Source organism: Microcebus murinus, chromosome 9, assembly GCF_040939455.1.
Source record: "Microcebus murinus isolate Inina chromosome 9, M.murinus_Inina_mat1.0, whole genome shotgun sequence".
Taxonomy (NCBI): domain Eukaryota; kingdom Metazoa; phylum Chordata; class Mammalia; order Primates; family Cheirogaleidae; genus Microcebus; species Microcebus murinus.
In genome coordinates, this window is record NC_134112.1 from 89,159,346 (window position 1) to 89,184,152 (window position 24,807).

General features: G+C 45.7%; 1 protein-coding gene across 1 annotated transcript in view; it reads right to left on the reverse strand.

The window, feature by feature from the left end:
• Window positions 1-24,807, reverse strand: part of KIAA1549 (KIAA1549 ortholog) — a 119,976-nt gene that overhangs the window by 20,547 nt on the left and 74,622 nt on the right. The window contains exons 13-18 of the mRNA XM_076006226.1: window positions 16,347-16,543; window positions 14,487-14,602; window positions 6,155-6,360; window positions 4,816-5,039; window positions 3,706-3,859; window positions 499-816 (exon numbers count right to left, since the gene is read on the reverse strand). Coding sequence (XP_075862341.1) covers window positions 499-816; window positions 3,706-3,859; window positions 4,816-5,039; window positions 6,155-6,360; window positions 14,487-14,602; window positions 16,347-16,543 — 1,215 coding nt within the window. The remainder of the gene's footprint in view (window positions 1-498; window positions 817-3,705; window positions 3,860-4,815; window positions 5,040-6,154; window positions 6,361-14,486; window positions 14,603-16,346; window positions 16,544-24,807) is intronic.

The window sequence follows — 24,807 nt, forward strand, 5'->3', positions numbered from 1 at the left end:
AACAAAGGCAGATGAGATGCTGAAATGTCAACTCAATGCCAGATGGCACGTTGACATTTGAGAATGGTCGTCCTTGCTCACCTGTGGACCGCTGCCACCCACGCTCCCACAGCCTCCAGGGCTTCAGTCCCACGTGGCCGTACGAGAAGTTAAACTATTTGAGTACATCCTAAAACTGCACCTTTCATGGAGCCACAAATGACCATATGTTTTGACAGTTACCCGCCTCTGCTTCATGATATTGTGAGGAAACCAGGAAATACTTCCCTAAAAATCCTCCTCCATTCTTCAACAAACCAAGTATCAGAGTGGCATAAAAGGACAATTCCAACATTAAGAATTAACTTAACAGAAGATAACAAAAACTAAGACCCACTGTCCAAGCTTTAGTTTTTACCAGATACAATCAGCGTTTTGCGGGAAGCCTGAAAGGGAGGCAGTCAGGCAACACAAGTACAAGACGTGGCCATGAGAGAATTCTAGAAAGCAAGTACTTACACCACATGGGTTGTTGGCTGTCTGGGCTGGGCTGTAGAAGGACCCCCACTGGGTGGCTCGCCTCTCTTCCCGGGAAGGGGTGCTGTTCATGGGCAGGCCAGGTGGGACCCCAGGGCCCGCACCTGCGGCGCTGGCGGGCTGGCTGCTTGGGGCCACCAGGGCGAAGGCGTCGTCCAGGAGGGAGTGCATGGTCTGGCGGGCCTCCTCGATGGATGGCTGGGGCGGGATGTACTGGGAGGCGGGGAAGGGCAGGCCTGGGTACCTCCCCAGCTCCACCGAGGACGGCGTCTGCACGTCGGCTGGGAGGTCAGGGTCCGACTACAGTTGGGGAGATAAAGGAGAGAAGGATCACACACAGGCTTTCCTGGTGACCCTACAACAAAACTCTGTGGCCAAAATGGAATTTAACCATTTTCCTGACATGGAGGAAAACGTTTATCCTAAGCATTAAAAAATGACAGCTGAGGAATGTGCGTTACATTTCATGGAGGAAAAAGGCTTCAATCAGAAAAAAAGAAAAAAAAAAGTGGAGATACTCAAAGATCATTGTCTTCAGGAAAATTCAACTATTAGAAACATACTTCAGTACCGAGAGGTAGACTTTTTTACTAAAAGCCCCTCAGCAGCCAAATACCACATTTCAAAATATATATACTGGAAAAACCTAGTCAACTTTCCACAGAGAAATCAAAAAACAAAGCAGTCTATTGACTATTAACAATAGAAGAAATAGCCCTACATACCCCTAAAAGAGGTTAAAGTCACCACTATATTAAGACTGTGTTGTACATATAATTATACTTTTATAATTATAGTATAATATGATAATAGTATATATAGATACATAGTATGATAATAACCTATCATAACAGCTATTTACAATAGTAAATAGTAACAATTATTTATTCAAAAAAACATATGTCTTCAAAATGGAGGTATCTCTGGGTAACATGAGTCATTAATAAAGGTTTAAACCCTGTTCTATACCCACTATTTAAGAGGCAGGAAGATAAGTAACAAAGATTTTTTAAAAAATCTTATTCACTGATATTGCATTGTGAGTAAAACGTCATAACGTACACTGAGTAAACTACAAGAGACCAAACAGGGAACCAACTGAAGAAGAGCCCTTTCTGGTCTTAGAGGCTCCATAAGCCCAAATATCACGGTGGCTGCAACAGACACTGAAGAGAGAAGAGGTTCTGTCCTTGGGGCTGAGGACCCTGTGCCCTCAGGTGTGAGCCACCATCAGTGGCCAAGGAGAAAATATTTTGAAGGGAAAGTAGAAAACTCACGGTAATTCAAAAACATGTAGCACATCCCCAGCATAGTCTTGAAGATGAAAAATAACCTTAGAAATGGCAAGCTTGTTCTGAGAAAGACATTATCTTTGAAAGCATGCGTTTCAGAATTTTTAGGGAGAAGGAGTGAAAAGTAAGGCCATCTGAGAAAGACTGTCACGTTAGGGAGTCTGAAAAGAGGAGCCATGGAAGACAAGCAGCCGACTGAGTAGTGTTCTCCAGGAAAAGGCTTTTTTTGACCCAATGGAGGAGGAACTGCTACACTTTCTGCCAAGCAAAAAAGGAAGAAAAAACAGATGGTGCGAGCCACCATAAAAAAAGCCCAAGTTAGGGTCATCGACGCAGGTCACTCCCTAGACAGAAGCCAGTGGCGCCGCATGAAGCCATCAGGGCTGGTTAGGAAAGAAGACAGGGACTGAGAAGGCTCGCTGGAGATTCCCCTGAGAGCGTGAGCCCAGGCTGGCCAGAGCAGGGAAGAGGGAGGGGACTCAGTCCTTCCCTCCATCCTCAGCTCCACACCACAGGAAGTCCCTGCTTCAGACCGACAAAGGCTCCAGGTGGCCACCTGGGGGTGCCAAGGAGACAGCGCTCCCAGATCAAACCAAGTCTAGACAAACACCTTTCCAAAAACCCAAGGGCAGCACAAGACCACCATCTACTGCGACAACTGCCAGCGATCTCGCAGGAGGAGCTTAAAGTAACAGAAACTACTCCATCTGTTCTACTGAGGAGGAGAATAGTCTGGTGTGTCGACTTTCCGACTCTCTGGAATCACACTGGTCCTCATGGGAAGGTTATGAAGGTCACAGTCTTTAGGACACCAGAAATACAGGAAGGTCCCAAGGAAAGTCTGGTTCTTTCAGTTGATCATGATTCAATTACACTTAGGCCTCATGTCAGTGGATCTTTGGCACATGTGTTTTGATTGTATTTAGTGTCTTTCAGCGTTAGTTATTTGTGTAATTTAGAAGAAAAATACAAACCTCAAGTAAGAAATGGTGAGAAATGGCTGGCTGCATAAGATTTACCTAAAGTGACCATGTAAATCTCAAATCCCATCTCCAAGGATGTGACTTTTGCTAAACGCTCTCTAAACAAGGATGGCCCTGTGAGTTTGCGTCCAGAAAGAGGAAGGGGCCTCATGCAACAAGGCAGGGGCACTAGCCTGGCACAGGGCTTCAGGAGCACACTGGCTGTCCCACTCTGCCATGGGGTGTCTTTGTGTCTGTGTCCCTCACAGCCCCTCACTGAGGCTGGCTCCTCTTCCCTCTTCAATGGGGTCTGTGTATTTGTGTCTTAATGCTGTCAATGTCTGCCTTTAACACTTGAAGAAACTGTCTGTGCCCCTTTCAGTTTGGAAAAAAAAAATGATTCACTCCTTATTTCTTAATTTCCATTAAGTTCTTTGTTCCACGAAAATAAAAATAAATAAATATATATATACACACACACACACACATATGCAAATACACTATCTTCTTAGCACTCTGGCAGCAGGAGGAGGGAACAAAACCCTGAATAACCCTCCTATCATCAAGAAACCCAAACAACCCTCTGACTGGGGGAAGGAAAAAAAACCTTCTGGACATTTCTCTCTCTCTCTCTGTTTCCCAGTTAACCTCAAGAAGTCCCCATTCTGAAGCCCGAGAGAAGCTGACACACAGAGAGGAGAAACATGGAGTATGCTTCCAGAGGCATCACTCAGCAGCCCCCTGGCTGATGTGACTCAAGTCTCCCTCGGAAGGAGTGGCCACCCTCCCCCACACGCTTCACGACGCGGCTGGCCCTGGAGCATCAGCCTCCACACGGGCAGCTGCTACCGCCACGCTCTCCCCTGACACGCTTTCCTAGGCGCCACCCTCCCTGGCTCCCGAGGCGGAAGTCAGCGTCACGTCACGTCACGCACGGGGCATCCGATGTAGGCGGAGTTGTGGACGCCGGGGGGCCTTTTGTAAGTGCCATCGCTGTCCGTGGTGATGAGCCTGTCCTTCTCGGCGTCGGCGGGACAGCCGTTGACCTGGTGTTTCCGGCGAGGCTTAGGAGACCGTTTTATCCGTGAACTGCCAGGAAAAAAAAAAAAAGAAATTATCTTCCTAAGAAATAACTCTCTTGCCACTGGCTTATCAAGTAAGCGCTAAGTGTCTTCTTAGTCCCTACCACGTGCTGGCCACTGTGCAAACACCTCGTAACATGCAAACACACACAAGACACGGTTTCTGCGCGGAGCCTACCTAAACAGACTCATCAACGCACACGGAACAACAGAGAAGGCAGTCCGTAATCGTGACATCGTTCAGTTATATTTGCACGTCCAGAAAGCACGGGGGTCGATGTGAGGCAGGCTGGCACCACCCGGCCTAAACTGGGTCTGACCACCAGGGGGGGCCTGCAGCCGGGAGCGTGGGAGCGAGAGGCGAGGGGCAGGCACCGCCAGCGGCGGGAAAGGGGGAGCAGGTGACTGGGGAATTAGGAGGTGCCCCCCTCCTGCCGGCGGTACTGTCTGCGTGGCAGAGAGCGGAAAAGAGCCGTGACGGAGGGCAGGCCCTGCCTAGGTTCCACGTGGCAGGCAGCAAAAGCCATCTCAGGATGTGAGCAGAGAAAGACACACACGCGAGCAGCTTCTGAAGAAAATGCACCTGCGCCGCGGGGCAGGAGCCTGGGAGGCCAGGTGGGGACAGGTAAGACCCCCGACCTTGCAGGCGGCTGTGAGAAAACAAATGAGGCCACCCACCACCCCCACCCCCGCGGCTGGACTCCCCAGGAGGTGAACCGTGGAAGTGAAAGAATAGGTGTCAGGAAGAGCCCAGGGAGCTACGGGAGGAGCTGCTTTGAGAAGGACAGGACCAGTAGCCTACCCAGCCTCTCTGCGCGTCTCCAACTCGTTTTCAGACTTTCACGTGAAAACGGACGCGGCCCTTTTGTCACAGGCCCTACGACAGCAGAGAGGGGCCCCGTTCTGCGCCTTGTGGCACCTGTGTGCCCGCCCCCCAGCTGTCCGCGCAGGAGCCCTGCCCACCTCTTCCGGGGCTCTATGAACACCGAGGGCACGCTGGCCGTGGGGTCCAGGATCTTGTCAATCTGCATCTGCGCCCTGCGGTACACCCGGTGCCGCTCCTTGGTGTCGCCCGAGGACAGGTCGTCCACCACCGGGAACTCGTAGTGCCCGCGGCGCTTGGCGCGCAGCCGGATCTTGTTGCGATGGTGCTCGATCTCGGACTTGTGCCGCAGCGCCGTCTGGATCTGAGGAGGGCGACGGGAGGAACGACAGCCACGGGTGGCCTCAGGGGATGCTGAGACTGGGCGTGCAATGCTCCTTAGGAACGCCCTCCTGCGACGCTCCCCTGCCCCACCCTTGACCTACGTGAGCACAGGCGCAGCCCAGCAGGGACAGGGACCCTGCCACCCAGCGAGCTTTATTCCCAACGCTGCGTGGTGCACTGGAGGAAGTCTCATCACTGCCAGGGGGAAAATAATCCCTCAAACCTTGGAAATTGGCCAGTGACAACTCTGAAGACACATATGTCTGATAACTAGATATGCCCTGAGAATAAATATTTTCCATGCCCAGTGTCACTCCTTAAGAGATTTGCAAATAAGACTGATAGGTGCAAAGACGCCGCTTGCAGCCTACAGCAGAACACCCACTTGTTGATAATCGCCTAGTGTTACCCACATGAGACTCCCCCACACCCCAGAGTGGCACCCACAAAAATACAGACATGTGGCCACCAGCCACGTGGGACTTGAACTAGGTCTTAAAGAATGAGAAGGATCAGAAGGAGGAGCAAAGGGGGACTTTCTAAGGGGCGAAGCTTCAAGTTTGCCATGTTAACACTTTTTTGCATATCTGCCTACGTGTCAAACAGTGTCCTTGAATAGCACCTGATCTAAAACGACTGTGATGTTTGAAATTAAGAATCCTTGGCCAGTGTAGTGGCTCACGCCTGTAATCCTAGCTCTCTGGGAGGCCGAGGCGGGCAGATAGCTCAAGGTCAGGAGTTCGAAACCAGCCTGAGCAAGAGCAAGACCCCGTTTCTACTAAAACTAGAAAGAAATTAATTGGCCAACTAAAAAAATATATAGAAAAAATTAGCCGGGCATGGTGGTGCATGCCTGTAGTCCAGCTACTTGGGAGGCTGAGGCAGAAGGATTACTTGAGTCCAGACGTTTGAAGTTGCTGTGAACTAGGCTGATGCCACGGCACTGTAGCCCGGGCAACAGAGTGAGACCCTGTCTCAAAAAAAAAAAAAATTCTTGACAGTAATTCATATTTTTAGTAATCCATGGACGTTGTACCTTTTACTCATTTTCAAGCACTGACTAAATCAGAAGGTATTTTTAATGAAAACAAATACCTCTTTGTTGATTTTGTTGGTTTCTGCCACGCGGTCGGCCGGCAGGGGCCGCTGAAGCGGGGGTGCTGGGATGGGCTGCATGGCGATCAGCTGGATCTTACTGGGCACCCGCCGACTGGCCTCCGAGGGGCGGGAAATCCTGTCCACATGCTCGAAGATGGAGGCTGACGAATGCTGCTCGTTCCCTGAGCTGGGGAGTGCTGGCCCTGGAGCAGAAGGAAAAGCGAAAAATAAGTATATAAAGTCACCTTAAATAGCGAATAATCCAAATTATGGATCATTGCTTAAAGAATCCTTGATCAGACCCTGACCAGAAACACAGCTCCATTCCAGTGGCAGAGTACTTGAAATGTCACTATTTGAGTTTAAATGGTCTGGGTTAAATAGGGTCTCCTCCAGCTTTATTCAAAATTACAAATACCTTTAGAAAAGATGTGAGGAAATCATTATGTCGCTGTTTCAAAAACTGTACTGTTTTGCCTTGATATGGTCCAGAACCTTCCGTAAGAAAATCTAAAGGACATGAGGAGCCTAAACTTGCTCAGTGGTCGACGCACAATTCACAGAACTTTTAGAAAAACCATTTACAGCAGCTCAGAACTTCTATTATCATCTGTGAGGGAGCTCACTAGAATGATATAAACTTGTTGCCAAGGCAATGAGATACCATTGAGAAAACAAAACACAAGGGGACTGTGGACACACAGGCATGTACTAGGGAACAATCACCACTTCCAACTTTTCTGTTTTGATGTGGAAAAGAAAACAAAGTTGAAGACACATAAGAAGAAAAAGGTGTTGCCTACAGGGAATCAGTTCCCACTTTAAAAAGACACGAAGAATACATGTAAAAAAAATGGTTAAAATGGTAAATATTATGTTATGTATATTTTATCAGGATAATTAAAAAAAAAACTAATCAGGCCTGTGGAAAAGAAGACATTTAAATGTGCAGAAAGAGGACAGAAAAAAGGCCGGGCGCAGTGGCTCACGCCTGTAATCCTAGCTCTCTGGTAGGCCGAGGCGGGCGGATTGCTCGAGGTCAGGAGTTAGAAACCAGCCTGAGCAAGAGTGAGACCCCGTCTCTACTATAAATAGAAAGAAATTAATCGGCCAACTAATATATACAAAAAATTAGCCGGGCATGGTGGCGAATGCCTGTAGTCCCAGCTACTTGGGAGGCTGAGGCAGGAGGATTGCTTGAGCCAGGAGTTTGAGGTTGCTGTGAGCTAGGCATGATGCCACGGCACTCACTCTAGCCTGGGCAACAAAGCGAGACTCTGTCTCAAAAAAAAAAAAAAAAAGAGGACAGAAAAGAAACACTTAAGAATGTTAAGAAAGACGGAATCTTGGTATAACAGGTGCTTTTCTCCTACATCTTATATTTTCTGTAATGGGATTTTCTCTAATGAGCATTATTTTCACAGTAAAAACAAACCCAATAAACTTTAAGGAGAGAGAGAGAGAGAAAGAGGCTCAGCTGATGGGAAGAACCAGTTAGTCACGCTAAGAAGATCAACTGATGCCCTCCCTCCCTCCCTCTAATCGGCCACAGTCACCTGGATGCTGCTTTAAAACACGACCAGCAGGCCAACACAAGGAGTGAGAGCGTGCAACAGCTGTTTTTAAACAAAAGCATAAAGGAAAACCATAGAGGTTTCTCCTCAGTGTAAAAAAGACAGAGTTGAGCAAAGCAGTAAGCATTAGTAGTTGGTATTTCATACAAGGAGTGCCCATCAGTGGTGTGTTAAGTCTTTGTATGTTCTCTCAATTTGCATTATACTGCTCTGTTAACCCAAGCCATTAGAAATTATTCTTATGACTGAACGAATGACGTTTCTCTTAGCAAGGAGGCACACTGTCTGGGTTCCAGCTATTCTCAAGCTTTCTTTCCCTGCCCAGGCCTAGAAGGAGCCTGCCCGACTGTGCAATGCAAGCCCAGCCAGGCACCACCATTCATCTGGTGGCAGCCACTCAAGTTGCAGGCATAATGCCTAAAAGGAGATCATTAGTCTCACCAGACAGGCTAGCCTTGTTAACCAAACTTACACAGTAACAGCAAATGCCACAAAGGGTGGCACATTAAGCTACTGATTCTGAAAGGAGAGATCACTTGTTCTCCAGGGTGGCAGAGAGCTTTGAGTTGCTGGGAGACAAAGGTGACAGAGGAGAAAAGGCCCCTCCACACTGCACTGTCAGCCCTGCCCGGGAACCACCAGAGCAGCAGCCTGTGCCTGGGCTCCTGTCCACGCTCCTAGCCCACACTCTCCCCACTGCGGTCACAGATCCCTGCTTTACTGGTCACTAATTGCAATAGGATAAGCAGGGAACGCACAGCCTTAGGCCTGTAAGGGGCTAAGTGGAGGAGGGGAAGGTAAGAAGTACCGAAAAGCCTCAGGCTTCCATACTGCCTAGAGCCCGGCCCTTTGAAATGGCTGAAAAGAGGGTTTTTAAAATTTGTAATACGTTTTTTTGTTCTTGGTTGCTATGAAATGCACAATTTTTTTTTAAAACTGCACAGATATTAATGACCAGTGGAAAGTACAATGGACACATACAGATTAATACTGTGGGAATCCGGCCTGAAGGCAAGTAGGGACTTTGGATTAAAACTCCTTTCTCTTCCAATATCATTTTTTAAAAGTAATGATAAGAAATTACACTATATAGTCAAGAGATCTACTGCTGTACATCATGGTAACCACATTGGTAATAATAAACTATATATTTGAAAATAACCTAAGAGAGATTTGCAGTGCTCTCACCACAAAAAAAAAAAAAAAAAAAAAAAACTATGCGAAGTAACGCACAGAAGTTTGTCTGGAAAGTGGCCAGCCACTGTTAATATAATGAGAACAGTTAGCATGGCATCAAAGTAACCTGGTGGCCGAGGAGAGTGGACTGGGCTGTGCATGTGTGATCAATGATGACGTCGCTGTGCTAGTCCCTGGGGCGCTAGACGCCGCTGAGTGAGCATGCGCCCTGTGTAGCCATGGCATGCAAAATGACTGAGCGAGCAGAGCAATGAATCCGCATCAGATTTTGTGTTAAGCTTGAACATTCCTCCGTGGAAACTATTCAGATGATGCAGAAGGCTGTCGGGGACGATGCAATGAGTGCGGCACAAATGAAAGCGTGACACGAACGCTTCCAAAGACGGCCAAGAATCTCTTGAAACTGATCCACATTCTGGAAGGCCTGCAACGAGCAGAAGCCCTGAGACTGCTGAACGTGTACGGGTTAGGGAAAGAGATGCTGGGGGAACTGTGCGAGGCCGCAAGGTGCCTACTTAGAAGGGGACCGAGGCGCCCTTGTCCTATGGACGATGTTTCTTGTATTGTCTTCAATAGATGTCTCCGTTTTTCCTATTACATGGCTGGATACTTTCTGGACAGACCTCGTATGTTAAATAGCTTGATTTAGCCATTCCACGATGTATTCATTTACCAAAACATCACTATTTTGCCTTAAAAAAGAATGAAATCCTATCATTTGCAGCACTAGGGATGAGCTTGAAGGACATTAAGTAAAATAAGCCAGGCGCATGAAGATAAATATTGCATGTTCTCACCCATGTATGAAAGCTAAAAAAGTGGATCTTACAGAAGCAGACAGTAGAATAGTGCTTACTAGGCGTGGAGGAAGGCAGGAGAGAAGGGGCAATGGCCAAAGGTTGGTTAACAGATACAAAGGCATAGCCAGAGAGAAGTTCTAACGTTCCATAGCACTACAGGGTAATAATAATTAACAATGATTTGTTGTATATTTTCAAATAGCTAGAAGGGCAGATTTTAAATGTTCCCAACACAAATGATAAATATTTGAGGTGATGGATGTGCTAATTACTCTGATTTGAACATTACACATTGTATGCATGTATTGAATATGTACAATTATGTGTCAATTAAAAATAATAAAAGCAAAACCACATCACGTTATATACCATAAATATATACAATTTTACCTACTGATTAAAATAAAAACTGAAGAAAGAAAAAAATAAATTTCTGCTCCTTAAGCAAAAAAAAAAGAAAAATTATACTAGATAGGATAGGACAATGTCAACAAAGCAGAATGACAGAAGAAAAGTCAGTTTGAATTACTGAAATACCAATGCAACAAGACATTTTCAAAGAAATATTATTTCATTATCTATAGGCAAATATAGTCACACCTTTACTAATGTAAGTGACCACATTAGTATCCTATGAGGCAGCAATCATATCTATCTTATTTTCATTGCATCCCCAGCAACTAACACATCACAGGCACTTAGGAAGCACTTGCCAAATGGATGACGCAATGCCTACAGTCACTGTGAGTTTATGCAAGTTTACTGTGATGAGGCCCTGAAATGTTTAGGTTATTAAGAATGACATGTCCGATTTCCTTAAGTCGTAAGTTTGACAGCTGATATTTCTGACATTTCACTTTGACACTTCTTGTTTTTACTTTTATTGTGAAGGTACATCCTCAGTCTTCCAAATGCACCTTTTGGCTTGTGATTATCTTTCAATTTTTTTTTTTTTAGAGCAACTTTTGTGAGATCATGGGTAAGTCAAAAATTCACATTATTTTCAAATATGAGTTCCATCATGTAACCAATGCAGCACAGACAGCTTGAAATAGTGTTTGGGAAGGATGTGACTAATGAACGCATAGTACGCTGATGTTTTGAGAAGTTCCATTCTGGTGATTTTAATCTTGAAAGTGTGCCATGAAGCCACGGGCAACCTTGAGATCAAGGTGAATAATGATGAGCTGAAAGCTATAATGGAAGCGAATCCGTCTCAACCTACACGTGAATTAGCAGCAAGGTTTGACATTACTATTCCAACTATATTGGACCATTTGAAACAAAAGGGCAAGGTAAAGAAGCTGGATAGATGGGTTCCACATGAATTACATGAGCATCAGAAAAGAAATCATTTCGAAGCTTGCCTTTCTTTGCTGGCACAACATAAAGGAGAACCATTTCTACACCAAATTGTTACGTGTGATGAAAAATGGATTCTTTTTGACAATTGCAAGCATTCAACACAATGGTTGGGTAAAGATGAAGTGCCAAAACATAGTCTAAAACTGAACATTCACCAAAAAAAGCTTATGGCGTCTGTTTGGTGGTCCAGCACTGGTATTATTCACCACGGCTTCATGGAACCTGGTCAGTCGATTACAGCAGATGTCTACTGCAACTAATTGGACAACATGACGGGGATTCTTATGATTAAGCAGCTCATGTTGGTCAACAGAGACAGGCCAATCCTCTTGCAAGACGTTTGACCACATGTCACGCAAACAATGCTGCTCAAATTACAGAGGCTGGACTTGGAAACTCTCTGTCATCCACCATATTACCAGACCTTACACCAAACTGACTACCACTCCTTCCAGGCTTTGGACCACTTCTTGCCAGGAAAAATATTCAATTTTCAACAAGCTGTGAAAAAACACCTTTCGTGATTCCCACCACTTGCTCTCCTGGTTTCTTCGCTGCCGGCATAAACAAGCTAAGATGGCAAAACTGTGTTGATACTTCAGGTGCATACTTTGATTAAATGTACTGCTTCTTGTTTGAAATATAATAAACTACACTTTTAATTTGAAATCGGACATTTCATATTTAATGACCACCTGGAAGACGTAGAGGTTGACTAAGGCAATAAACAACAAACACCTTAATGAAATGATGAGAATTATACTTTATGATCTTAATCATTTTATAAATGAGAACTCCAAAATTACTTTTAAAACTTTGTAATGATATGGAGTCAATCTCATTTAAACTATTAATTTGCTTTGCAAATTCTTTAGCATATACAAAAGTAAATGTCGCCTTAGTGACCACATGAAATTCTAAAATTTAGAATGGTGAATTTCAGATTAATGAAGTTCTAACTACTTAAAAAGTATAAAAAATACTCTGCATTTTACAATCCTTACCTATTTGGTATTTCTCACCACAAAAAAAAGAACACTTGAGATACTGATAAAGAGGAGAGAGAGCTCCTCTGTAATTTGTACATGGACACGGCAATGGTAGCCCAGCAATACTGTCACTTTCCATCTCATCTCTCCCAGCACATCTTCAATAAGGGTAACCAGTTATAATGATGTGACTTATCTTAAAGCTGCAATAACTGTGAACATAGTGATATCTGAATGAATAATCTCTTAAGGGTCCACAGATGCTTGTAAAGTCATGCATCATGGTCTAGTCACCTTCTGAAAAACAGTCAGCCGGGAAAAGAATAAAGCACAACTCTGAATTTACCAAAACTGAAACAATGGTCTTTATTCAGCTTCCATTGCAAGGCGGATCTTTAAAATACCAGACGACTTGCAATGGCTGTCAAAAGCCTTGCCAAGGCCAGCATGGTGGCTCATGCCTGTAGTCCCAGCTACTTGGGAGGCTGAGTCGGGAGGATGGCTTGAGACCAGTTTGAGGCTGCAGTGAGCTATGATCTTGCCACTGTACTCCAGTCTGGATAACAGAGTGAGACCCTGGTTCAAAAAAAAGAAAGAGAGCCTTGCCAAGGAGCCTAAATAGAGCTGGCGGCTGTGCTACCTGCAGCAGTGAGAGGGCACACTGGTCCCAGGGCAACATGGAAGAAGGTTCCAGAATGGTTCTCAAGCCACTTTCTGCCTCCATTATTCAAGTCACTTCATTACAATTTGCAAGAAAAGGATTACTATATGAATTATAAAATAAACCAAAAGCTATGATAAAAACTCAGAATCTTTTTATAGGGTATTTAAGTTCCATGCAAGCAATAAAATACCTTTGTGGCAGCATTAAAGCTATCTTATGGCACCTTTTAAGAAGTAAACAAAGTTTTAAAAGTTAATCGATATTTGTAGTGAGAAAACTATCTTCCTAAAACATGAAAATAATGCACAGATTCTGGTGTCTCTTCAAATTATAATAGCAGCACCTGAGCTCCTAGTATTCACATCTGATCCACTTGGATCCCTGAATCTGATCCACTCTCAGTCCCTGAGCTGAAAGGCTTAATCCCCAGATTCTGAACATATGCTGAGAGTGGTATTTGATTTTTGTTATTCTTGTAGAATATACTGGTTGTAATACTATCAGAAGGAGTTCAATGCAGGCACTAAAAGCAAGGGTTTTCTCAGATAAGCAATGAACAGAAATTGAGAAAATCTAGAGCTCTTTTTTCATTTTTGAATATTTCTTTCCCAGGACCAAAACCAGATTTTAATCCTGTCTATCTGAAATAGTGCACCTGTTACCATGGTGTTAAATAATTTTTAAAATTCTGTGAACAGGAACCAAAGAAAAAAAACTCTTCTTTTATTCTAAGGGGGTACCTTTTAACATTATAGAAGAACCACCTGAAAGGAGCTGGAAGGAATCTCAAGGATGAGGTAGTTTAGTCCCACGGGAGCCTTGAAGGCTAAGGGACTTGCAAGTCCACAAGTATGTCAGTGACAGAAGCCCTTGGGCTTCTGTCCAGAATCTGCTCATTTATAGAATACAGTTCACTCTGCACTGCATTTTAATACAGAGACATTCATCATTAAAAAATGTTAAGGATAAAAATTACTATTAAAAATAATATCCTGAGACTTCCCAATTATCTCTGCATTACTGAAACACAGTCCTAAAATCTAATAAAGGTCCCATAAAGACAACAGCCATACTAGCACATTTATTTAATAGAATCTATTAAACTAAAACCAAGGGACCTTGCCAGCATGCAAAAAAATATTCCCAAGTCTTTTTAGACCTGTGGGCATAGTTTTCTTATGGTGCACCAGTCTCATGGTCGTAACTCTTTAGAAAGGCAGCGAGGTTCATTTCATACCTGGCTACGAAGCTATACGTGACCCCCAGTGCAAATATGCTAAACCATCTGATCACATTAAACTACCTTCTGGAAGAAAGATCTAGGAATAGGACTAAACATAATGGGCATGAAGGCTGTGGAATCCTTGAGATGTTCCTAAGAAAGTCACTGAATCCTGGGTCAATTTTTGAGACTATGGTTTCACTGCGATTCCTCCTTGACTTTGGGGCAGGAAAATTGGTCAGGACCCTAACTATGATGAAGGGAGGTTATTAACCTTAAAACACACTCAGTGAGTCCCTAAGCTCTGGCACCAGTCCCTTGCCTCAAGGCAGACACCAATACAATGTGAGACGGTGACCACTCATGCTGGGAAATTCACCATACGAATGATGAATATCTCATTTTGCAGATTCTTTTTTTAAGCCTTTACTTTCAGCATTAGAAGCGGGGTAAAACCCTAGCCTGCTGGACTCCCACAGCGACTACGCGCAAGGCGGAGAACGAGCAGAGTCACAGACCGCTCTGCGGGGCTCTGCGGGACTTGCCGTCGCTGACCGCTCCCGGCGTCCTGTCTCCCACGTCTCTCTCGCTGGACTCCTCGCTGACTGTCGAGTCAGCATCTGAGGGAGAGACTCTGCAGACACAAGATAAATTGCAAACATTAGAAACAAGGAAGAACAAAAAGAAAAGGGGCGCATTAACTTGGATATGGAAGTCAGGCTTCTGGGCAAAACGAGTAGAAACGAAACAGTCCAAAAAATTATTTCACGGCACAGCATCTTCAGGGATCACGTTAATACCACACAGTCACCTCCTGAAGACGAATTAGCGCGGCTCACTAAGTGGCTCAGCAGGCTGCATTCGAACAGATGCTGGAAAACTAACTGCCAGACTGGAACACGGTCCCGAAGCTACCAGGACCCAAGGCCCAGCTCCTGGCTCCTGGTCATTTCCAGACTGACAGTCTGGGTCTAGCATGAGTTGGATCAAAGAGGACTTGGGCTTCAGGCCTGGTTCAGCGTTAACTGGGTCTGCAGAATCCCTGAGAGGCTAGGGTAGTACTGTACTCACTACAAATAACTCCAGATCTTTGAAAGGCACCTACACTTAGAACACTTAAGCAATGACCACTACTGAGATTTGCGTCTATATATTAAAAGCAAGGGTATCACAGCACCCAGCCTGCACCAGGCTAGGGAAAATCCGTAACCAGTTAGCACCCCACCTCCTGGGGCTCCTTGGCTTCAATGGCAACGTGAAACACCAAGACATTCTGGTGCCCCCAAGGGATATAAAGCATTGTATGTTTGCCACGCAGACCACTGAAATGTCATGGCTAGACTTCTGATGAGGCCACCAGGCAAGACAAAAAGCACTTTATAAAATTTTACTAGGGTATTAAATAATCTTTAATGATTCAATTTATTCTTAGCCTGCAAGATAATTAAGCAAATAGCATCTCTCTACATAACTCACTTTCTTTTGTAGAGATAGTGCTCTAACATCCATTAAATTCTTAAAACGAGGCTGGAACCCCTGAGGTAGGTTTTCTGATTAAGATAGAAACCATGACGTCGTTTCAAACACTGTTAGGATCACACACTTTTTTGCTCCTAGCATAAAAATCAGGATTTAGAGTTCCAAAGCTCAAAGGCAGGCTGACGACGTGAGGCCCAGTAGCCCACGCCCGATGGTACCTTGATCTAAAGTCGACTTAACAGACCCTGCTTCTGAACTGTGTCCTCTTTAACACAGCCGCAGCCCTTCTCATGGGATCAGAGGGCGACGAGGGACTTCTGGGTAGCTTGGAGAACTAATAAGCAATTCTCCTTGTGTTTTACTTTGATAGAGGAATGGAAATAAATTGGCACCGGGGAGCGAGGCAGGGAGGAGGCGGCAAAGAGTCCCTGCAATATGCCAGCACAGGTGACAACGTGGGCAGCAGGAGGACTCAGTGAAGGTCACCTGCAGAGAAAGCCCTGAAGTCTCAGCCCTCCACTGGCATCACAGGCAAGGGCAAAGAGCCCGTACTGGCTGAGTGTGCCCCGAGCGCCATGCACTTCTCCTACACTGCTTCTGACATGATCTCCACGGGGCCCAGCACGCTCCCCCAGGACATGTACCCTCGAGCTGGCTGATCGCTGATCAGGGCTGAGGGGACCGTCAACCCATCACAGTGATTCATGGTCTTAATCACTTGGAGGCAAAAAACTCACACGGCCTCCCTAGGCAGCCCGTTAGAGCGGGTGCGTGCGCAACCTTGGGCAAGTCATCAGTCTCCGAGGCTGCAGACGCCGCCCTTCTGACAGAAAAACTGACAACCTGAAAACAGAAACATGCTCCGCGACAGAGAAGGACACAGAAAGCTGGACAATAACCTTCCTCTGTGACGGACGTTCTTGGAAGGGATCTTCGCCTTGGGGCTTGGCACGTCCCCGTTTTCAGAGGGCGTGGTGTGGTCCTTCACGGGTCCTGGCAGTGGCGCTGGCTCGTGAATAATCAGTATGTCGTCTTTATTGTGCTGACCCAGGTGCTGCTTAGCAAAGTCGAAGCCCTTCACGCTAGGGATCTGCAGCTAAAACACACACACACACACATGCAAGATCATTAATCCGAAATCAGGTGACACGAGGAGCGCGTCACATCTGACCCAAGATCGTACCGGCAATTCCACCAGCTCAAGTCAACAAGCAGCTCTAAAACGGCGACTGTGTGCGAGGTTCTGCTTACCCCTAGAGTTTGGGGAGAAGACAGACACTGTGAAAGACTCAAGAAGAGTACAAGGATTAAACAGCCGGACATAATACAAAAGACATTCCGAGACAACACCCGACCCTTTGTCACAGTAGCATGCCACGTGCCATGCAAGTCCAGAGACAGCAGCGGGGACAAGATATTCTTTACAGGGAAATGGGGACTTGAGCTGGGGCTTAAGGACAGACATGACTTGGAAATAGGAAGAGGAGGCTACAAAGACCATGGGATCGTATCAGGGACCAGAGAACACTCGAGGCCTGGGTAGAGATCGAATCAGCCATGCTGGATGAGTCAGAACGTAGCAGAGCGAGAGAGAAGTCCAGTCTGTATACAGAGGACTCCAAAAATGCCACCTCCTAGAGCTTGCCCTCTGGCCAGTTAGAAAACCACTATATATCTCTAAACAGACAGATTTCTAAAATCCAAGGAGACAGGACATCAAGGGACCGGTAATAGGGTCTAGCAATACGACATGCGTGAAATCACAAAGACCTGAGCCCCAAATCTTTGCAATGAAAACAAGAAGGGACAAACAGCTCTAGAAATCAGGCAGAAAGACCTAGAAGCTGAACAGACACAAGAGGCAAAGGAAGACAAAGAGGCCATTGATGACTAGAACATTTTAGGCAGGGTATCCTGAATAGTACAAGTGACATTAAGGGAAAGGGGTGAGTCGTGAAGGAATGATGACTTGAGGAGATAAAACGATAGAGGTTTCATTTTAAAGTTGCTTAGTTTGAGATAGCAGGAAAGGCCTCAAGGGACAGTGGCTTGATGTAGCTGGAGATGGAGGATCAGAGCCTGGGGGAACGTTCTGGCTGTGAGGTGACTCTGAGAGCCATCTGTGCAGAAGGTGACATGGAGGGGAGCTGGCATTTTCAAGAAGAATACAGATTCTATGGGTGGTGCTGGGAAACAGCTAGCAGTCTGGAGCTAAGACGAGGAAAAGCAAGCAAGGAAGAAAATAGAATATGACTTCAAAGAAACAGAAGAATGTGGAAAGTTCAATACAATAGAAGCCAAGGGAATAAATGAAGCTCTAGAAAGGAGCGGTCAGTAGACATAACGAAGCACAAAGCAGGAGGAGAAAAGGGTCTTCAGGAAAGGGCTCCCCACTCACACTGGCGGACGCAGGAGCCGTCCCCAGGGACACAGAACACCAGCCAACACCAAACCCACCATCGAGACCCCGTGAGCCTGCGACCAGACTCCAGGCCTCAGCTTCTGGGCCTGTGGCAAGACAGGAAGGACACTGGAAGGTACACAGAAATGTGGACAGTATGGCACCATTTTTCGTGACATTTTTGATGACACTAAAAGTGCCAGGGGTGGGACTTAACAGCTTCCTTAACTGGAGCTGCCAGAGTACAGGAGAACAAACTGCACAGGAACAGTCGTCCCCGGGGCTTCCTCAGCAGGAATGCCGCACGCAGACCAAAGCCCCCCCCCACTCCCCCAGGCTGTATCCACACCCAGAGTCCTATCCCGCACAAGACAAAGGCCAAACAGACAGGAGTGATTTCAGACAATATACTATGCACAGAAGCAAAAGGTTTGGTCATATTTGTGAGAACTTTATGCACAAGTGAGTGGCAACACCAGTGGCTTAGGTTGGTGGCCCAAGGCTTTTTAACATTAAAAAACTAGGATCAATGGGTAGAAGGAAAGCAGTCCGTAATAAAGATTTACGCCAGCAGAGGGAGACAAAACTTACCATAAATACAGTTTACAAAATGTTGCTTGGAAACAAAAGACTGACAGTGCCTGTATTTTCTGATCAATGAGCTCCCGCTAGCTCACGTTGCAGGAGCAGGCTGCCCCAGCACTTGGGCTGTTTGTGAGCTTGGGGACACTGTTCTGCAAACGATGAACCCAAACCTGCCGCTCCATGGCCTTCCCCCATGCCCCCAGCATAAGTTTCTCATCCCAGATGTGGACCAGCACAGTGAGCTTCAACTGGTCTACTGGAAGCCCTGGGGACAGACACACTTTCCTAGGAGTGGGCAGTCTTTCTAAGGGGATCAAATGCCAGATGCACCTCTAGACACGCTCTTGCCTACGACAGATTTCCCTGGGAGAGGAGCGGAGCATGCGCCTGCCGACTGGGCAGCCTGCTGGCTCCCCTCCTACCTTCCCCTTGCTAACGGTCCTGCTGCCACTTTACAGAGGAGAGGCCCACCTCCTCTCACCACGCAGCAGCCTCCTACAGCACTCTGTCTACAGGTGCAGAAATCTCCAGGGATCAAGTAAAAAGATAATTCAAAATGCTGGTCTTGGCAGACCCCCTTAATCAAGGCACAATAAACTTGCCGTGTGGCTTCCTTTCTTTCACCCTTAAAGAAAAAAGGGAGAAATGTGGCCAAGAAACAGGGTAACCCAGCCCCTGTGGGGACGACGTGAATCCAGGTACTCTGTGGAGGGGACAGCAGCGGCAGTGATGTTTTTATTTGCCAGCCTCACCCCTACCATCTTCCAACCACCAGAGAACACTGCGCCCCGCAGGAAAGTCTGCCGAGAACAAAGCAAAGAGTTCGGCAGGGAGAAATCCAGAAGGAACCTCGTCACGCCATGCGGGGGCTAAGCTTGTGACAAGGCTCTGTGCTTATCTGTCTTCGGAGTGGAAGGTCCAAGAGCTGTTCGACAGTGTGCTGGAAAACACCAGTGTGCCAAGAAGTACAGCAGTTTGTCATTCTCAGAATGAAAGGGTGTGGCAAGCTCCCTTGTTCACCAGGTCTCAGTCTGGGTCTCAAAACTGTATTTTGCGGGCCAGGCATGGTGGCTCACGCCTGTAATCCTAGCACTCTGGGAGGCCGAGGTGGGAGGATCGCTTTTCGAGACCAGCCTGAGCAAGAACAAGATCCCATCTCTACTAAAAATAGAAAGAAAATTATCTGGACAACTAAAAAAAATATATAGAAAAAATTAGCCGGGCATGGTGGCACATGTCTGTAGTCCCAGCTACTTGGGAGGCTGAGGCAGAAGGATCACTTGAGCCCAGGAGTTTCAGGTTGCTGTGAGCTAGGCTGACACCACGGCTATTATATACTCTCTTGAACATTTACTCAGACTTGCAGCATATTTTCATTAACCTATTTCAAACAATTATTGGATACGGCAAGTCTGTGTCTGGGTCACTTGAATGCAAGTCTCTAGCTCACTGGCCCATGTAACCCCTGCTATGCTTGTTCATTTGTTATCCCCAAGTACTTACTAGATTTAGATTAACCACACAGCATAATGTTTGGGTTCTACCAAAAATAACGTACTTACCAGCAATCAGCAATGTGCCTTTCATAAACCCTATACTTACAAGCCCAATATTTTTTCCTCTTTTGTTATAAATTTCCACAAAGACTCACCCACACTCTTAAAAGCAAAGCATCTATGTATGTACAGGCAGAGGAAAAATTAGGCCAGTTAGGAGGTAACTCCTGAACCTTAAAAAACCTACACTGTGTGATTAGGGTGGAGTCCTCTCTTTCAGACTTTGGTATGCTGTCCTAATTTATGAAAAACATAATTATAAATATTATTTTCATCTTGCAATGCAGTTACTAATCCAGCTACATAATTCTCAAGTGCCCATCTGTTTTTTAAGAGGGCAGAGAAAATTCAAATTGGACACCAAATATTCACAGCTGACAACAAAAACCCTAAAATGAGCAATTTCCAATTGTGTGGGGTTGCTTTGACCCCAGCTGCACCTCATTTCAGCCCCATAAACAAAGTGCCTCTAAGTGAAAGACTAATGGACGTAATCAACAGTCATTTAATCATCACCACCATCATTTAAGAAATCTTGCTAAAATCCTTTTTGGTATATTTCCCAGTAAGAAAGTAAATGCTTCTGATGACTGGGCAAGAATCTCATTTACAAGTTAGGTGGTTTGCTCTAACAAAACTGAAGAAGGAGCTACAGATGGCCGCCTCTAAGCACAGGTCTCCAGAGTGAACAACGTAAAAATACAAGCATCACTGCCACTCTAGCGCAGTCTGCCTAGCCCAAGTCCAGGCACTAAATGCCTTCCCTGACAAAACTCTCAGGGTTCATGTAAGAAACACACATGATAATATATATGTGAAAATGCTTCATAAATGCCAAAGTACCGTACAAATGAGATTGGCAGCGTTATTATTGCTGCTGGTTGACAAAATGTCAAGCAGTTAATATAAATAGCTAAGGGTCCTCGAGCATCAGACATAGCTATAAATACGAATTTAGATACAGCATTTTGTAAGTCAACAACAGGATGTGACACATGGTAGACCCTCAATAAGTATCTCACGACTGAATGAATTTCAAAAAGGTCAGCCCAAGTACCAAACTTACTGGATTTTATGGGGAGCCAAGGAAAGGGTATGTATGTCACAAATGAAATACACAAGTCCTTTTGGCTTATTGTTGATTCCGACTAGCATCATTAGACACATCCATTAGATCCTTGCACGTCTCCCTGGCTGGGTGAGTCATCACCTTCTTTAACAATGGAAATTTGGCAACTAACCTGTGTTTATGCACAAAACAAAAGCCAGCTATACACAGAAGGAAAAAATTAAAGGAAGCATTGCTCTTCCCCCACCCCAATTATGGAATTAGCTCCTTTTGTTCCATACCGATTTTCTCGACCACTTTTTCTCGTTTTTCCACTTCTTTTAAAATAAAATCTAGAGTGAAGTCTGGCTGGTATCGAGTCTCCAGTTTCCACATGCAGAACAGGCTTCCATCAGTATTCCAGAAGAGCCAAGATGAATGAGAGTCTTCAATATTCATATTAGGACCGAGTTATTTCTGAAGAAGGATGGCTCTTTTGTTCTTTCTTTCTCTAATCTATCACAGAAGGGACAGGCGACACTGTGCCCCACTGGAACACGCCGCCGGCAAGTCAGGGAGGCTGGTGGGGCAGGTCGGCCAAGGGACGAGGGAGACGCCTGATGGATGTTAACACGTGGGCCGTAAATATAATAAGGCCCAGATGGCAGGAGACACAGCGACGTCCCAGGACTCAGGTTAGCCTGACCCCCTTGGGAAGGAGCAGTTAAGATGGCAACAGAAACACAGAGCAGATCCCCAGAGTGTCTGAATAAAAACGTGCCATCCTGTAGAAGTGCCATTGTAAGCATTTACTATTGGATTGATGTAATTTGTGGAAAATCGCTGCAACCACCATGCTGTTTCGATTTAGAAGGCGAAGACAAGGCAAAGTTTCTGCCATCTGTTTGACCTCAGCGCAGCTCGGCGGGGCGACCTCTCTCACCCACAGGCCACACGAGGCACGGCCAGCGGCTGTGGGTGAACTGAAACCACCCACACGTCGGGTGCTAAGGGGATCCTGAGAGCTGGACTTGACTGAGAAGGAAGAAGTGCTCATCGAGCCTCTCTTCAATCCACTGTGCTCTCTGCCTCCCAAGGAGACCACTGCAAACAGAAGTGTGTCCGGGCTGCTCTCCCTGCTGAAAACCTTCAATGGCTGCCCACTGCCTACAGTATAATGTCCAATCCCTTCCATGGCCTGAAAACCTCCCAGGGCCCAGCTCTCTGCTGCCTGGTTTTCGCCTGTGTCCTTCCTTACAACCTTTGCCCCAGCCTTCCCGAGCTCCTCGCTGTCCTCTCTGCTGGGCCTATACCCTGTGGCTTCACCTCCTCCACCTTGAACCTTCAGCCCCAGCCCTCTTAGGAGGTGGAGCTGCTCCACCACCAAGAGCAGGGTGCTGTCCCTCCTCTATGCTCCCACAGCTCTGTTCTGCACGTTCTGACCCTCCTAGATGTCCTTCTCCCCTGCTAAAGCCCTTGCAGGCAGAGACCACATGCTATCTGTGCCTGGAACTTAGCCTGGCCCTGCCTGGCTCAGGGCAAACACTCAGCGTTTGGTGGGTGGCATTTGGTGGGTGACGCTCGGTGTCCGAGGCAGCTCCACCTGGCTGCCCGCCGTGCCATCCTTAAGAGCAGCCGAGGGTGGCTGAGAGCCACCAGCTCGTGCCAAGAGCCAGGTGTGGTGTGGACTGGAACAAGCTCCCTGGGGGCAGCAGCATCCAGCCAATGCCATTCACGGTGATGAGGATCCAAGCTGGAGTTTTTTAGGTAAGAGTAACAGAGGATGACTTTGGACTACAGATTAGAGAGAATACACAGAAAAGGAACATACGTGGGTTTTTTTTTTTTCTTTCAATTATTAGAAATAAGAAAAGACCCTGCCTCGAAACATGATAGAATGGCCTCTCCCTCTTATCATATTTCAAAATTAATCTACTCCCAGACAATCTGAAGAGGTTTCCTTCTCGTTACAAGGGGGAGGGGGTGTGGATTTTAGGTCGGCAGATTTATTGTTTCCAGATGTTTGCAGCTCTGGGATTTGCTAAAGGATTTCAGAGAGTAGTGGGGAGGGGCGTCGGGGGCGGGGTGAGCAGAACTGAGAGAGAGAAAACAGACAGCCACACACGCAGGAGAAAGAGTCTTGCAGCTACGGGGAGGAAGGCATCTCAGCACATTACTCTGAGGAAGAGGCTGGAGGCCCTTCTCTATGGCCACATAACCTTAGAAGAAACACTTGCGAAGTAGCGATGTTTGTTTTTGAACTAAATGAAGACCATCATTTTCTTATTACAAACACAGGATCTATACAGTGGCTTCCTGCGCCAGCACAGAAAGACCAAGCTGCTGCAACAATGGCAAAGTTTCGCCCTCCTAATAGTGTCAGGAGACAGTCATTCTTTCGGGGAGTCCTCCATGCAGAAGATTTTTCCTGTAAATATGTTGAAAGAGGTATGCACAACCCCTCATAGCACTGGAGGAAAGAGAGCAGCTCCAAGGGCTGGAAGTTCTATGTGAAACTCTGCCCATTTGATTGACAGCAACATCTGGGATGTGAAAATGTTTCGGAAGTAGAAGTGAGAGAAGGAGAAAGCTTGGGGAAATATCCTGTTTTGAACCCAAGAGATGCAGTCCCTTGATAGTTTACTGAAGTAACAGATAATAGATGAACTTCCACAAGCAGTGTTTATGTTAGAAAATATGGACCATAAAAGACATAAATACATAGCCATCTACACTGGTTGACTCTCTCTGTAACAACACCCTTTCATCAGAACAAAAACATTTCCAAACCCATTGTTGATCTTATTACAATGAAATTCACACTATGAATCATTTAGTATATATCAAGTGCTTTTCTCCAAGTTTTTCCATGCCATTCACTAGTATAGCAACTACAAAACAACCTTAGCAGACCATGTAAATAATTAATAAAGACAGGTAACAAATATAATATTCATGTATAAAATGCCTCTAATATAGTTGATAGCTATATGCCTGCAACTTAATCAAGATTTTACATTTCTTGGTTAATTCATAAGAAAAAATACTCTTCATTTACTTTTACAAAAGTAAAATAAATTTTTAAATGTTACCTATTTTTTTCATTCAACAGGTCTAGGTTTATAATATGCAATATTTTTGATACCAAGACAATGAGAATAAAATTAAAAGGTTAACAGGGCAATCCTTTACTCCTTGTTCTTTTGCCTTTGCTTGCTTGTTCTTATCAAACTTTTAGAGCAGAGCCGGTCCTCTAAATTTGTAAGAGCCACAGAGGGTACATGTTAATAAATACACTAGACTGAAGACCACTTTCCACTCCTTTGGTAAACACACTGACATCTACCCTGTGCTGTCTGCAGCCAGCGAGTTCCCTCTGGTCCTCTGACACGTTTTTGCTCACACCAGGTGAGCTAGATGCTGACCAAAAGTCAGTTTCCGTGCTCTGAAACCTGATGTAACAGTCAAAAAATATTATGGAAACTGCTGAATCACACGTGTGAAAAGAGAATGGCTGTTTCTATAAAAACTAAGTTGAATGCTTTGGAAAGACAGATGAAAGATGGGCTGCTAAAAAAAAATCTGCTGTTAAATTAGGTGTAGGCGAATTAACTCAAAAAGTCTGCAGAGTCGGCGGAGGGGAGGTACTGAAAAGATCTAGAGGATTTTGCACTCAGATGGTTTTGCTCTTTCCTAAAGAAACCCAAACTGGAAACTGCAGCCGGTACGTTTTGGGTGTTGTTTATCACAAGAAAGACCATATGCAATTC